The sequence below is a fragment of the Squalius cephalus genome, assembly GCF_949319135.1.
Source record: "Squalius cephalus genome assembly, chromosome: 9".
NCBI classification, from domain to species: domain Eukaryota; kingdom Metazoa; phylum Chordata; class Actinopteri; order Cypriniformes; family Leuciscidae; genus Squalius; species Squalius cephalus.
The window spans coordinates 63,986-82,500 of record NC_137130.1 but is presented as its reverse complement, the minus strand read 5'-3'; the positions used below and the strand labels follow the sequence as shown (position 1 = coordinate 82,500).

General features: G+C 43.1%; 1 protein-coding gene across 2 annotated transcripts in view; it reads left to right on the top strand.

Annotated features, from left to right (window-relative positions):
* The window catches only part of LOC307164472 (interleukin-1 receptor type 1), a 37,938-nt gene that overhangs the window by 13,951 nt on the left and 5,472 nt on the right, over window positions 1-18,515 (top strand). For both annotated transcript variants that reach the window (XM_079881348.1, XM_079881349.1), the window contains 5 exons: window positions 4,581-4,761; window positions 9,460-9,625; window positions 11,576-11,638; window positions 12,495-12,639; window positions 13,393-13,538. In XM_079881348.1, the coding sequence (XP_079737474.1) occupies window positions 4,581-4,761; window positions 9,460-9,625; window positions 11,576-11,638; window positions 12,495-12,639; window positions 13,393-13,538 (701 nt within the window). The remainder of the gene's footprint in view (window positions 1-4,580; window positions 4,762-9,459; window positions 9,626-11,575; window positions 11,639-12,494; window positions 12,640-13,392; window positions 13,539-18,515) is intronic.

The window sequence follows — 18,515 nt, the reverse complement described above, 5'->3', positions numbered from 1 at the left end:
ACTACATCATAAGTTGTGGTCGTGTCTAGGTGCAGGTCCTCCATCTGATCTGGATACGGCCCGGATCCGGCTGACTACACCATGCGTTGTGGTCTTGTCTAGGCGCAGGTCCTCCATCTGATCTGGATACGGCCCGGGTCCGGCTGACTACATCATGCGTTGTGGTCGTGTCTAGTCGCAGGTCCTCCATCTGATCTGGATACGGCCTGGATCCGGCTGACTACATCATGCGTTGTGGTCGTGTCTAGGCGCAGGTCCTCCATCTGATCTGGATACGGCCTGGATCCGGCTGACTACATCATGCGTTGTGGTCGTGTCTAGTCGCAGGTCCTCCATCTGACTGGATACGGCCTGGATCCGGCTGACTACATCATGTGTTGTGGTCGTGTCTAGGCGCAGGTCCTCCATCTGATCTGGATACAGCCTGGATCCGGCTGACTACATCATGCGTTGTGGTCGTGTCTAGTCGCAGGTCCTCCATCTGACTGGATACGGCCTGGATCCGGCTGACTACATCATGTGTTGTGGTCGTGTCTAGGCGCAGGTCCTCCATCTGATCTGGATACGGCCTGGATCCGGCTGACTACATCATGCGTTGTGGTCGTGTCTAGTCGCAGGTCCTCCATCTGACTGGATACGGCCTGGATCCGGCTGACTACATCATGTGTTGTGGTCGTGTTTAGGCGCAGGTCCACCATCTGATCTGGATACGGCCTGGATCCGGCTGACTACACCATGCGTTGTGGTCGTGTCTAGGAGCAGGTCCTCCATCTGATCTGGATACGGCCTGGATCCGGCTGACTACATCATGCGTTGTGGTCGTGTCTAGGCCCAGGTCCTCCATCTGATCTGGATACGGCCTGGATCCGGCTGACTACATCATGCGTTGTGGTCGTGTCTAGGCGCAGGTCCTCCATCTGATCTGGATACGGCCTGGATCCGGCTGACTACATCATGCGTTGTGGTCGTGTCTAGGCGCAGGTCCTCCATCTGATCTGGATACGGCCTGGATCCGGCTGACTACATCATGCGTTGTGGTCGTGTCTAGGCGCAGGTCCTCCATCTGATCTGGATACGGCCCGGATCCGGCTGACTACATCATGCGTTGAGGTCGTGTCTAGGCCCAGGTCCTCCATCTGATCTGGATACGGCCCGGATCCGGCTGACTACATCATGCGTTGTGGTCGTGTCTAGGCGCAGGTCCTCCATATGATCTGGATACGGCCTGGATCCGGCTGACTACATCATGCGTTGTGGTCGTGTCTAGGCGCAGGTCCTCCATATGATCTGGATACGGCCTGGATCCGGCTTACTACATCATGCGTTGTGGTCGTGTCTAGGCCCAGGTCCTCCATATGATCTGGATACGGCCCGGATCCGGCTTACTACATCATGTGTTGAGGTCGTGTCTAGGCCCAGGTCCTCCATCTGATCTGGATACGGCCCAGATCCGGCTGACTACATCATGCGTTGTGGTCGTGTCTGGGCGCAGGTACTCCATCTGATCTGGATACGGCCCGGATCCGGCTGACTACATCATGCGTTGTGGTCGTGTCTAGGCGCAAGTCCTCCATCTGATCTGGATACGGCCTGTATCCGGCTGACTACATCATGCGTTGTGGTCGTGTCTAGGTGCAGGTCCTCCATATGATCTGGATACGGCCCGGATCCGGCTGACTACATCATGCGTTGTGGTCGTGTCTAGGCACAGTTCCTCCATCTGATCTGAATACGGCCCGGATCCGGCTGACTACATCATGTGTTGTGGTCGTGTCTAGGCGCAGGTCCACCATCTGATCTGGATACGGTCTGGATCCGGCTGACTACATCATGCGTTGTGGTCGTGTCTAGGCGCAGGTCCTCCATCTGATCTGGATACGGCCTGGATCCGGCTGACTACATCATGCGTTGTGGTCGTGTCTAGGCGCAGGTCCTCCATCTGATCTGGATACGGCCCGGATCCGGCTGACTACATCATGTGTTGTGGTCGTGTCTAGACGCAGGTCCTCCATCTGATCTGGATACGGCCTGGATCCGGCTGACTACATCATGCGTTGTGGTCGTGTCTAGGTGCAGGTCCTCCATCTGATCTGGATACGGCCTGGATCCGGCTGACTACATCATGCGTTGTGGTCTTGTCTAGGCGCAGGTCCTCCATCTGATCTGGATACGGCCCAGATCCGGCTGACTACATCATGCGTTGTGGTCGTGTCTAGGCGCTAGCCTGGTAATACCAGACTCTGCTACTTCTCTTTGCTTCGTAGACAGAGTCTGGAATGGCATAATAGAGAAGTGTTTTCTCTCTCGCGGGGGGGCGCTTGTCTGAAGTTTAAAATCATTGGTTACCCGTAAGCCAATCACATAACGTTTGGTTATGGCGTGTGTTATGCGCATGCTCAGCCGCATTTAACTTCCACTGTAAACACATGTATGATGCAAAAACAAAACCATCGAGCGAAATACCGGAGTGAACATGGCTGTGAACGACTTTTGCAGGTTAAGTGAAGTAAATCTACGCATCCACGGTACAATCAGCGTCTACGTCACGGCTCTCAGCCCGCCCTCTGTTCGTTGATTGGCCCGGCTGTTTCCAGACCGGTGGCAAACAGAAAGCTCTGAAGCTGTCTCAGACTAAGTACAGAAGCGAAATGAAATTGAGCGGAAGTACGAAGTCTGACGTAGTCAGGCTATCTAGGCGCAGGTCCTCCATCTGATCTGGGTACGGCCTGGATCCGGCTGACTACATCATGCGTTGTGGTCGTGTCTAGGCGCAGGTCCTCCATCTGATCTGGATACGGCCTGGATCCGGCTGACTACATCATGCGTTGTGGTCGTGTCTAGGTCCAGGTCCTCCATCTGATCTGGATACGGCTCGGATCCGGCTGACTACATCATGTGTTGTGGTCATGTCTAGGTCCAGGTCCTCCATCTGATCTGGATACGGCTCGGATCCGGCTGACTACACCATGTGTTGTGGTCATGTCTAGGTCCAGGTCCTCCATCTGATCTGGATACGGCTCGGATCCGGCTGACTACATCATGTGTGTTTGATGTGACATCATGATGTGTTTTTAGTCTAGATTTAAACTGACAGTGTGTCTGCTTCCTGGACAATGTTAGGAAGACTGTTCCAGAGTTTAGGTGCTAAATAGGAAAAGGATCTTGGCGGTAGCCAGTAGTCGATTTTGATACTCTATTCTAGGTATTATCAACTGGCCAGAATTTTGAGATTGCAATAGATGCGAAGGGCTATAATGCGTTAAGAGCTTGCTCAAGTAATGGGGAGCTAAACCATTAGTGCTTTGTAATCCAGAGGCTTTGTTATCTACATGTATATTAAAATCATCAACAATTTTCACTGAATCTGCAGCCAGTACTAACTCGGATAAAAAATCAGCAAATTCTTTGATAAAGTCTGAATGGTGCCCGGGTGGCCTGTATACAGTAGACAGCACAAATGTCAAGCGGGATTTATCATTTACACTAGATAGTGTTGGTGCTTAATGTAACACTATCTAGTGTAAAGTCAGTGCTACAGACAGTCTCATTATAAACGCTTGTGTGTCGTCTTCAGGACTCCGAGTCAGTGCTACAGACAGTCTCATTATAAACGCCTGTGTGTCGTCTTCAGGACTCCGAGTCAGTGCTAGGGATGCAACGGTACACGGTAAAATCCCGGACCGTTCGGTCAGCCCTGCACGGGACAATCTACCCTCGTGTCCCGCGGGACTTCGGTTTTGCCATTGAGTTCGCACTGATCCTTTTAGTTTTTGCTTTAGGCGCCGTTCACATATCGCGCCTAAAAACGCGTAGAAAACGCTAGGCGCGCCGCGTTCTCCTTTTTCCAAAGCGCTAGGGCGGTTGCGCTCCGGAGGCGTCTGTCGTTGCTAAAGCAACCATCAGCTGCGCTCTGGTTGGTTCTTGTCACGTGACCTACGGTGCGCTTGCGGCATTCTGAAAAGTTGAGAATTTGGGAGTGGACATCGTTAGTGCCAACCGGTCTCGCCTTGCACCAGACAGTGTTGATAGACTCATCTTTTTGCACAAGAATCTCTCAATAGTGGATGAGTAAATAACATTGCACTTTGTATCCTGAATGCAGTATTATATTATTTTGCTCTGCTTTTTTTTTATTCAAAGCACAAGCTAATTTATGTTTGTTAAAGGTAAAAGTGCACTTTTTCTTTCACATTGATCACTTCATATACCAGTTATCAAGGTTTGGAATTGGGATCCACTTGAATATTTTGAAGTGTGTTTGTTTACATTTTGTATTTCATATAAGTGATAGTTGAAGAGGTTGTATTACTTAGTGTTGTTCAGTACAGACTAGAGTGTTAGTTTATTCCATACATTGATGTTCTTCCTACTGTGACATTCTGTTTATGCTCATAAGAAAAATAAAACATATTTTTGGGATGAAATAGCAGTCTCTTTCTGCACAAAACATGTACCGAAACCGAACCGAGACCGTGGCCCAAAAACCGAGGTACGGACCGTACCGTGGGCTATCTGTACCGTTGCACCCCTAGTCAGTGCTACAGACAGTCTTATTATAAACGCCTGTGTGTCGTCTTCAGGACTCCGAGTCAGTGCTACAGACAGGCCGCAGTGCTGGTGGTGAGTGAGATGACGTCTGGAGACTGTGAGCGACCGGTTAGTGGATGGCAGAGCATCAGTGCCGGTGTGAACGATGTCCTCGTCTGTCCTCTGAGGAGATACATCAGGAGTGTGGATCATCCCTCCATCCAGTGGTACAAGGTACAAACACATCATTATCTCCATACGGGGTTAGGGTCGCCGTCGAGGCATTGAAGGAAAAACAGTTCTGCCATTAATTACTCACCTGTAATGTTGTTTTTCTGTTGAACAGAAACAACATAAGTTTAGGTTAGGTTAGATTAGGTTAGGTTAGGTTACTTTATTGGTACCCGTAGGTAAACTAGTTTTACAGTCTAAGAGGCAGGACATCCTTAAAACTTTGTTGACCACAACATAACATGCAACACACAAAACATTGAAACATAAAATCAAGTAGTAAAAGGAAAAAAAGGAAGAACAGAGAACAGTACATGACCAGAATGCTTGTGCGTTTTGTGCAAATCATTTTACCGTTTGTTTAACAGAGTGATTGCCGCTGGTACAAAACTGTTTTTAAATCTTGTGGTTCTGTAACCAGGAACTTTTAGCCTCCGTCCAGAGGGGAGACACTGGAATTCCCTATTCAGAGGATGTAGGCTATCTTTTTTGATAGCCATAGCTAGCCGCTGTAGTTGTTTAGCATACAGGGATATATTCATATTTCCGTTGACCTTTTAAGATTTTATTAGTTTTAATGACAATGTTTCATGTCCGAAAAAATATTTAGGTCTAAATTTATGCCTTTGAACTTATATAAAATTTCCATCCATTTGGATTACACAATTTTAACAAACAAACTCAATGCGATGCATGTCAGTCAGTCATAATTAAAACCAGTAAAAAACAGGAATTTATGAAAATGCTGTTTCAGTGAATATTGCTTATTCCACACCAAGCCATTTTTAACCATGTTCATACTTTTTAACTGAATAGAATATTCAGTTAAAAATAAAATATTATTATGTAAATAAAATCAAATTATATGCCTAGATTTTTTTGAGTGCAGAAATCTGAACCTTTTCATTTATGTTTGACTGACAAAGTCACATTTGTTTATTTTAAAACTGTGTAATCGGAGTGGATGGAAATTGTATATATAGTTCCAATTCATAAATGTAAAATTTAAACCTAAATATTTTTGAGTGCAGGAACCCTGGTTCCTAAATGGAAACGGCAGTTATTTAAGTAACAAATTAACCCTTGTGTTCTATGTTAAATTCGATATGTTGTATGATCGTTCTGTTCCGGGTAAATTTTAAGTTAATTGTATTTGATGAATGTCAAGGATCAGGAAGAGATTATGTTGTAAGCACAACAAAAACTCAGTTTATTTATGGATAATTTGCACACAATGGGCAAAAGCAGCCAACAGAAAATAATTTGGTCCATCAGAGAGTGTTGGGCAGCTCGATTCCCAGGCGCCGGCGGGAGAACCGGAGAACCGGAGGAACAGATAACGTGACGGATTGAGACGAGAGAGAGGAGAAAACTAAACTGGCTCTGGAGTCTAGAAATAAATAGTGGAACGAATTGAGGAAGGTTAAAGGGTTAGTTCACCCAAAAATGAAGATTCTGTCAGTAATTACTCACCCTCATGTTGTTCCAACCCCGTAAGACCTTCGTTCATCTTCGGAACACAAATTAAGATATTTTTGATTAAATCTGAGAGCTGATCACTCCTCCATAGGCTTCTAAGTGATTGAAACTTGCTGGCCCAGAAAAGTTATTAAAGAGATCGTTAATATAGTCCAAGTGACTACAGTGGCTCAATCTTAAATTTATCAAGCGACGAGAATACTTTTTGTGCGCAAAAACAAACAAAAATAACGACTTTATTCTACTATTCATTTCCTTCTCTCTGGGCCTCGAGTTAGTTTACATAGTGTTTTTGCGCAGCGCGTCTGTGTTGCACGTCATCACGTAGGCTCACAATTGGCCGACGCTGGTCATGTGTGTGATGCGTCTGACGTGCAACACAGACGCGCTGCGCAAAAACACTACGAGGCCCAGAGAGAAGGAAATGAATAGTGGAATAAAGTCGTTATTTTTGTTTGTTTTTGCGCACAAAAAGTATTCTCGTCGCTTGATAAATTTAAGATTGAGCCACTGTAGTCACTTGGACTATATTAACGATCTCTTTAATAACTTTTCTGGGCCAGCAAGTTTCAATCACTTAAAAGCCTATGGAGGAGTGATCAGCTCTCAGATTTAATCAAAAATATCTTAATTTGTGTTCCGAAGATGAACGAAGGTCTTACGGGGTTGGAACAACATGAGGGTGAGTAATTACTGACAGAATTTTCATTTTTGGGTGAACTAACCCTTTAACTGATGACCGTTGTTTTTTATTTTGAAAAAACATGTTGATGTTTTTTAATATGTACTTATGTCTTTGTGTGTGTTTGCTTTCCTGAAGCTCAAACAGTAGAGCAGGCGCCAAGATTATGGGTTCGATTCCCAGGAGAATTCTTATGGACTGATTAAACATTTACACCTTCAATTCAGCATAGTGTTAATTCCTTAACGAAAACTATGATGAAAAATGTTCGGCGACTACCATTTTTTTAAGACGAGACGACACTAAAAAAAAAACACTTTACTAAAATCTATTTTTTGGCAGAAAAAAACACATAATAGACAAAATGTTACAGACCGTTTTTAACAGTCCACTACGAGCTTTCATGATTGTGGTTGCCAGATGTCAAGAGCTTAAATCACCAATCAGAGCTTTTCTGTTAAAAGGAAACTACTTTCTGCCCTGTGTTTTACTTAATCTTCTCAATCTGGCAACCAATCTGCCATCAAAGCTTCAGTGATGAACTGTAATAAATCCAAACATGATCTCAACTATATTTTTTATAATAAATGCACTTACGCAACCACTGAGTGGAATTCTGTGGAATTCCACTGTTTTTATTTTTGAGGGAAGTTTCTTGTTTTATCAGTTTTCAAAATGTAAAGAGTGTGTTTATTTTTATGATAAATAGCCTACACTAGATGAGGTAAAATAAATAAATGCCTACTAATACCTATTAGTGCTTACGTGAAAGTGAAATAATTCTGATAAAAAAAAAAAAAACATCTAAAATGACTACAGTCGTTGTGATTATAATTGAGAAAAATAAATGTGATTATCAATTTAACCAGCATAATGCAGCATGACGAAAATGAAAAAAGTTTACGTTGAATAAAACTAGACTAAAATTTCCCAGACGTTTAGTCAACTTAAACTTGACTAGACAAAAACAGGACAAGGCTAAATAAAAAAATAGCTGATAAAATTAACCAGTGTTGGGGAAGTTACTTTTAAAAAGTAGTGTTTGCTCGTTACTCGTTACTTTTTAAAAAAGTAATCCGTTACTTTAGTTAGTTACCCCGTTTGGAAAGTAACTTTTTACGTTACTCGTTACTTTTACGTTACTTTTATGTTGCTTGACTTTGGGCAGAACCCAATATCTGTTCCTAAATATGTAGACATAAAGTTATACAATGGAGGACATAACAGGTAATTATTTTGTGCTCTTTATTATAAAAAATAGTACCAATTTCGAAAGAAAAAAAGTCCTTCTCATTGGCGCTGCTGTGTGCGGCAACTTTTATTCTCAGCCGGCTCTGCATCATGGGGTAGAGTGCGACACTCCGCGATGAGCAGCTCGCCCGCGTCACTTCTCTCCGCTCCGCTCCCCCTATCCACCGAACTTTAAATTTCGGCAACAGCCAATAAAGCGCTCCTGCTCTCTAACACCGGTGCGAATCGCGTCTTGATAGCATAGGACAAAATGATATAGAAGACATAAACTTAGTTTTCAGACATACGACTCACTCTATCAAGGGAGTAGGAGAAAAAAAAGAGATTTTGAGAGAAAAAAATATATTTTGTTTAAAAGTACACATATTAAAGCTTTCTATATATTTCTCAGGTCTGTGAGACAAGTATAGCTTATCTGAGTTTCGGTTCATTTACAGTATGGAGACGAGCTCAGTTCACGCGCTGGTGCCGTCATGATTATTTTGCATGCTATATTTACTTATTTATTAAATTCAGGCAATTAATTGGTTGGTAAAACATTGATTAAAATTAAGATAAAATTAATACTAAACGAAATTCGTTTTAAAGAAAGTCTTTCTACAAAAACAAACTTAATAAAGTGGTCTAAATCATGTCTGCCCACTCCATTTATCTCCCGATATATTGCACAAAATTATGATCTTACTCATGCTTTTCACTTTTCATATAATCAACATAGATTAAATTATTTATTTATTTATTTTATTTAAACAAAAATATGAAACATTGATTAAAATTAAGATACAATTAATACAAAACGAAATTCACTTTAAATACAGGTTTTCTACAAAAACAAACTTAATAAAGTGGTCAAAATCATGTCTCCACACAAAATGTTTATTTTATTTTATTTAAACATAAATATGAAACTAATTTGTTTTCTTCAGTTCTCAACAGTTCTCTTCTCTCAAGCGCGCAGCTGAGGCAGTGTCGCTGTCAAATATATCCATGGGAAAAGTAACGTTGCGCCGAATTGAAAAAGGAACTACGTTTCGTTACCAAATTTTTTGTAGTAACGCGTTACACTACTTTTTACCCGAAAAAGTAGTTGCGTTACTTTGTAACGCGTTACACACAACACTGAAATTAACACTACTGCCAAACGCATTCATGTAAATGTAAATATCCTCAGAGGGTAGTTGAGAAAATGACAACAAAATACACCATCTTTATTGTGGATCTGTGCAGCTGCCTAATATAAACTCTATTCCTTTGTCTCGTCTGTGTCTGCTGTCTTCTCTGATTCTCAGAACTGTGAGCCTCTTCAAGAAGATGAGAAGTTTGCTCCAAATGAGGATATGCTTTACATACGCAAAGTGCATCTTGATGACGCTGGATGGTACACCTGCAAACTGACCTTTAGTTTAGGTGGAGTCGTCGGTGAAATGGCTGAATCTCTAGAGTGTGAAGTTAATGGTGAGCGTTTACTGTGTGATGGATTTTTTAATGAATAAAATAGTAAACTGTATATCAAACTAATCATAATTCTAACATCTAACCTTACTTTTAGGTCTAACATTCTAACACTTTGGACAAAATGTACCAAAACGTTCTGTTCTTTGCCAATTTGTGTTGTGGAAAATTCTCCACAATTGAACCAATCATATTGATAGAAGGTGACATGTTAGTCACGATGATCTTATTTGTTGTGTCTGTCTTTATCCTATAAAACCTGTTGTATTCCTGTTTGCTGGTGGGATTCTCTCTGAAATTCGTCTGAGATCCTCCGGCCGTGCTTCTTCTTGGGAGAGATTCTCTGAGAACTGCTCGGGAATTCTCCCGGCCGTGATTAAAGCATTTAAAAGACATTGTCTGAAGTCTGCCTGGTGGTTATTGCTGCACAGCAAGTTAGTTAAGGGAACAAGTTTGGGAATACTGACTCGGCCAATGTCGACTGTAGACGCGCTAGACTATAAATATTATTGAACAGGGACGTCGACTGTAGACGAGACCCTGAGAAACTAACCTGGACTGTAGATGTTCGGGGACGTCAATTGTAGAAGAGACCCAGGTAGACTTAGGTCAGGTGCGACATAGAGAAAAATCTACCACAACTGCACAATGGGTATTATTTAAAGCAGGGTTTCTCAGACTCGGTCCTGTAGGGCCGCTGTCCTGCAGAGTTTAGCTCCAACACTGATCAAACACACCTGAGCAAGCTAATCAATGTCATCAGGATCACTAAGAATCAATGTCATCAGGATCACTAAAAACTCACAGCTAAGTGTGTTTGATCAGGGTTGGAGCTAAACTGTGCAGGACAGTGGCCCTTCAGGACTGAGTTTGAGGAACCCTGATTTAATGGAACACGCCGACTTTTTGGGACTTTAGCTTATTCACCGTATCCCCCAGAGTTAGATAAGTCAACACACACCCTTCTCATCTCCGTGCGTGCCGTAACTCTGTCTGACGCACCCACCGCTAGCCTAGCTTAGCACAAAGACTGGAGGTAAACGGCTCCAGCTAGCATACTGCTCCCAATAAGTGACAAAATTATTTGGGGATACTTAATTTAATTAATCAATCAACAATACTATTGATCAGCATTACCAAACGTGGACGTTTTACACTAGAAACAAACACTGATGTATTATTTTAATTTAATACTGTGAAGCTGCTTTGATACAATCTGTATTGTGAAAAGTGCTATATAAATAAAGTTGACTTGACTTGACTTGACAAAATAACACCAACATTTTCCTATTTACATGTTGTGATGTGTATAGTCAAAGCGTGTACTAATAACAAGGTCACATGAGACACGGCCATCTTCTAACCGTATACATACTGGGAACTATATTCTCAAAAGGCGAAGCACTGCTACTTCTGCGGAGTGATTTGCTTTCACTTCTTCACTTCTTTTTAAAGTGAAGAAGTGTAATTGAGCGAATCACAAGAGCACATGGTGGCCTGGAGTTTCAAAGAAACAATCAGAACATATGAGGAAAAAAGACAGACAAAGCATTTCATGCAACACAATTGCAATTACTTTATCATCTCTGTTATATTTAACAATGTTATCTCATATTTTACCCATAATAGTCTATTTATAAACATGTTCTTTCTACCACTGTCCACGTATTCTATCTCTTTAACCACGATGAAATGATACTTTTAAATATAAAACTAAACCGCCAGTAGAGGGATCAGAGAGACACCGGCCAGTGTATGACATCAGTCCATATTTACACACATATTTAGCTCTGATTAATGGATGTGAATAATCATGCATAACAGATAACTGCTCCAGAAATGCTTTGTTAACTTTATCTCAATTTAATTAATAAGAAACTAAAACTAAAGCATTTTTTTCAATGTTTTGTCAATTTGCTTTTTAATTTGTTCTTTTTTTAATAATTATCACAGATGAATATTTAAAGAAACCGAGGTTGATTGAGCCAGTTAATGAGATCATCAAAGTTGAGAGAGGTAAGCTGGACATTTCTTTTAATTATCAGAATATATTTATTTATTCATGTATCTTTTATTTACCTCAGTTTTTTTAGCTACTCATATGTTCTGTACACTCAAAGTTCAGTTACTTGAGCAATAAACCACATCCTGCAACTAAATTCACTGTAACCCTTTTACAAAATAAGGTTCAATTTCCTGACATTAACCATGAACAATACTTCTAAAACATTTCTTGGTCACACTTTACAATAAGGTTCATAAGTTAACATTATTTAATGTATTAACATAACACTAACAATGAGCAATACATTTGTTACATTATTTATTAATGTTAGTGAATTAAAATACATCTGTTCATTGATTGTTCATGTTAGTTCACAGTGCATTAACTAATGTTAACAAATAAAACATTTGATTTTAATAATGCATTAGTAAATGTTGAAATTAATATTAACTAAGATTGATAAATGCTGTAGAAGTATTGTTCATTCTTGTTAACTATGGTAGTTAACTAATGTTAACTAATGAACCTTATTGTAAAGTGTTACCCATTTCTTAAATGTAAATTTCAACATTTTGAGTTGAGTGAGTCAAATTATAAGTTGTGTCTGTTAATATTATTTAATGAACCCATGCTAAAAAGAACTAGCAACGAACAGTTGTATTTTCATTAACTAATGTTAACAAAGATGAATATATTCTGTAGAAAATGTATTGATCATTGTTATTTAATGTTAGTTAATGCATGAACTAATGTTAACTAATGGGCTCTTGTTGTAAAGTGTTAATGAAACTAAAACTGTAAGAGTGTGTGTGTCCTGTGAGAGTCAGAGAATATTATAAACTCCAGCTGTGTTTGTATGTTTTTCAGGTTCATCCTTCAGGAAGGATTGTGTTGTATTTGTGCCGGGAAAAGGCATTACCCTGGTGTCAGTGCTGTGGAAAGGTCTCTTGGGATATGAAGAGGAATTTATCACCAACAACTCGTCGCATCGCATTCATCAGGAACACATGAAGTGAGTACTGAATTTAGCTGTCGTTCAGATAAGACAAAGACAGGAAAAGAAGTATCCTTTGTTTTGTTTGAAACTATACAGACTAGATTTATATACAATGTTGAACAATACAGTGAACAATGTTTTGATAAAGTTCCTACAAGAAAAAAGAGAAAATACTCAAAATAAACAAAGCACCTTTCATTTGTCACTGTTGTCCAGTGAGAGGTGTGTGTGTGTGTGTGTGTAAACCTTACTCCCCTGATCTCAAGAGACTGTGGTCTTTATCCTCCATGTTTGAGCGCATGCGTACGGATCCAGGTTCGAGCTGGAGGGGCTACATAATGTATTTCAATTATTGGATAATACAAAAATAGCTGTTACCACATGGTTATTTGATATTTAAAACATTTTCATAAATTTTTACCGGTCAAAATTATGTCACAGTTATGCATTGTGATATATGCCATTACTTAAATATTAGATTTCAGTCATGCCTGATATAGACAAAATATTAATAATATAAATATAATAAAATATTTAAAAATGACTAATTGTAAAAAGATAACTTTATTGCCAGCAGTAGAACCATATGTATAATTACTCAGTTTTCACAGGTTATGTGTGGGATTTATTTTAAGAATTAAAATGATTTGGTGAAAGAATATATATAGGTAAATATTCCTGTTTATTAGTAGGTAATGTTATATTGGTGAGTTATAAGCATTATAATTTTAAGTTGAAAATGTGACTGTGTGTCCTTTCCTCTTAAAGTGAAAGCAGAACAGAGGATGGTTTTGTGTTAGTGCGCACACTCTCCGTGTCAGATGTTTGGCAGGAAGATTTCTATCTAAACTTCACCTGTATGGTGTTCAGCAGCCGAGGAACCCTGATCGGACAGTTCTCACTCGTTCCTGCAGGTGCGACTCAAGCATCACACCATCACACACTCACAGCATCACACACTCACAGCATCACACCATCACACCATCACACACTCACAGCATCACACCATCACACACTCACAGCATCACACCATCACACACTCACAGCATCACACACTCACACCATCACACACTCACAGCATCACACCATCACACACTCACAGCATCACACCATCACACACTCACAGCATCACACACTCACAGCATCACACCATCACACACTCACAGCATCACACCATCACACACTCACAGCATCACACCATCACACACTCACAGCATCACACACTCACACCATCACACACTCACAGCATCACACACTCACAGCATCACACCATCACACACTCACAGCATCACACCATCACACACTCACAGCATCACACCATCACACACTCACAGCATCACACACTCACACCATCACACACTCACAGCATCACACCATCACACACTCACAGCATCACACCATCACACACTCACAGCATCACACCATCACACACTCACAGCATCACACACTCACACCATCACACACTCACAGCATCACACCATCACACACTCACAGCATCACACCATCACACACTCACAGCATCACACCATCACACACTCACAGCATCACACCATCACACACTCACACCATCACACACTCACACCATCACACACTCACAGCATCACACCATCACACACTCACAGCATCACACCATCACACACTCACAGCATCACACACTCACACCATCACACACTCACAGCATCACACCATCACACACTCACAGCATCACACCATCACACACTCACAGCATCACACACTCACAGCATCACACCATCACACACTCACAGCATCACACCATCACACACTCACAGCATCACACCATCACACACTCACAGCATCACACCATCACACACTCACAGCATCACACCATCACACACTCACAGCATCACACCATCACACACTCACAGCATCACACCATCACACACTCACAGCATCACACCATCACACACTCACAGCATCACAGCATCACACACTCACAGCATCACACACTCACAGCATCACACCATCACACACTCACAGCATCACACCATCACACACTCACAGCATCACACCATCACACACTCACAGCATCACACCATCACACACTCACAGTATCACACCATCACACACTCACAGCATCACACCATCACACACTCACAGCATCACACCATCACACACTCACAGCATCACACACTCACAGCATCACACACTCACAGCATCACACACTCACAGCATCACAGCATCACACACTCACAGCATCACACACTCACAGCATCACACACTCACAGCATCACACACTCACAGCATCACACACTCACAGCATCACACCATTACACACTCACAGCATCACACCATCACACACTCACAGCATCACACCATCACACACTCACAGCATCACACCATCACACACTCACAGCATCACACCATCACACACTCACAGCATCACACCATCACACACTCACAGCATCACACCATCACACACTCACAGCATCACACCATCACACACTCACAGCATCACACACTCACAGCATCACACCATCACACACTCACAGCATCACACCATCACACACTCACAGCATCACACCATCACACACTCACAGCATCACACCATCACACACTCACAGCATCACACCATCACACACTCACAGCATCACACCATCACACACTCACAGCATCACACACTCACAGCATCACACACTCACAGCATCACACCATCACACACTCACAGCATCACACACTCACAGCATCACAGCATCACACACTCACAGCATCACACACTCACAGCATCACACCATCACACACTCACAGCATCACACCATCACACACTCACAGCATCACACCATCACACACTCACAGCATCACACCATCACACACTCACAGCATCACACCATCACACACTCACAGCATCACACCATCACACACTCACACCATCACACACTCACAGCATCACACCATCACACACTCACAGCATCACACCATCACACACTCACAGCATCACACCATCACACACTCACAGCATCACACACTCACAGCATCACACCATCACACACTCACAGCATCACACCATCACACACTCACAGCATCACACCATCACACACTCACAGCATCACACCATCACACACTCACAGCATCACACCATCACACACTCACAGCATCACACACTCACACCATCACACACTCACAGCATCACACCATCACACACTCACAGCATCACACCATCACACACTCACAGCATCACACACTCACAGCATCACACCATCACACACTCACAGCATCACACCATCACACACTCACAGCATCACACCATCACACACTCACAGCATCACACCATCACACACTCACAGCATCACACCATCACACACTCACAGCATCACACCATCACACACTCACAGCATCACACCATCACACACTCACAGCATCACACCATCACACACTCACAGCATCACAGCATCACACACTCACAGCATCACACACTCACAGCATCACACCATCACACACTCACAGCATCACACCATCACACACTCACAGCATCACACCATCACACACTCACAGCATCACACCATCACACACTCACAGTATCACACCATCACACACTCACAGCATCACACCATCACACACTCACAGCATCACACACTCACACACTCACAGCATCACACACTCACAGCATCACACACTCACAGCATCACACACTCACAGCATCACACACTCACAGCATCACACACTCACAGCATCACACACTCACAGCATCACACACTCACAGCATCACACCATTACACACTCACAGCATCACACCATCACACACTCACAGCATCACACCATCACACACTCACAGCATCACAGCATCACACCATCACACACTCACAGCATCACACCATCACACACTCACAGCATCACACCATCACACACTCACAGCATCACACCATCACACACTCACAGCATCACACACTCACAGCATCACACCATCACACACTCACAGCATCACACCATCACACACTCACAGCATCACACCATCACACACTCACAGCATCACACCATCACACACTCACAGCATCACACCATCACACACTCACAGCATCACACACTCACAGCATCACACACTCACAGCATCACACCATCACACACTCACAGCATCACACACTCACAGCATCACAGCATCACACACTCACAGCATCACACACTCACAGCATCACACCATCACACACTCACAGCATCACACCATCACACACTCACAGCATCACACCATCACACACTCACAGCATCACACCATCACACACTCACAGCATCACACCATCACACACTCACAGCATCACACCATCACACACTCACACCATCACACACTCACAGCATCACACCATCACACACTCACAGCATCACACCATCACACACTCACAGCATCACACCATCACACACTCACAGCATCACACCATCACACACTCACAGCATCACACACTCACAGCATCACACACTCACAGCATCACACACTCACAGCATCACACACTCACAGCATCACAGCATCACACACTCACAGCATCACACACTCACAGCATCACATACTCACAGCATCACACACTCACAGCATCACATACTCACAGCATCACACCATTACACACTCACAGCATCACACACTCACAGCATCACACCATCACACACTCACAGCATCACACCATCACACACTCACAGCATCACACCATCACACACTCACAGCATCACACCATCACACACTCACAGCATCACACACTCACAGCATCACACCATCACACACTCACAGCATCACACACTCACAGCATCACACACTCACAGCATCACACACTCACAGCATCACAGCATCACACACTCACAGCATCACACCATCACACACTCACAGCATCACACCATCACACACTCACAGCATCACACACTCACAGCATCACACACTCACAGCATCACACCATCACACACTCACAGCATCACACCATCACACACTCACAGCATCACACCATCACACACTCACAGCATCACACACTCACAGCATCACACACTCACAGCATCACACCATCACACACTCACAGCATCACACACTCACAGCATCACACACTCACAGCATCACACCATCACACACTCACAGCATCACACCATCACACACTCACAGCATCACACACTCACAGCATCACACACTCACAGCATCACACCATCACACACTCACAGCATCACACACTCACAGCATCACAGCATCACACACTCACAGCATCACACACTCACAGCATCACACACTCACAGCATCACACCATTACACACTCACAGCATCACACCATCACACACTCACAGCATCACACCATCACACACTCACAGCATCACACCATCACACACTCACAGCATCACACCATCACACACTCACAGCATTACACACTCACAGCATCACACACTCACAGCATCACACCATCACACACTCATAGCATCACACACTCACAGCATCACAGCATCACACACTCACAGCATCACAGCATCACACACTCACAGCATCACACACTCACAGCATCACACACTCACAGCATCACACACTCACACCATCACACACTCACAGCATCACACACTCACAGCATCACAGCATCACACACTCACAGCATCACACACTCACACACTCACACCATCACACACTCACACCCTCACAGCATCACACACTCACAGCATCACACACTCACACCATCACAGCATCACACACATTTTCAGCATCACACCATTACACACTCACAGCATCACACACTCACAGCATCACACCATCACACACTCACAGCATCACACACTCACAGCATCACACACTCACAGCATCACACACTCACAGCATCACACACTCACACACTCACACCATTACACCATCACAGCATCACACACATTTTCAGCATCACACCATTACACACTCACAGCATCACACACTCACAGCATCACACCATCACACA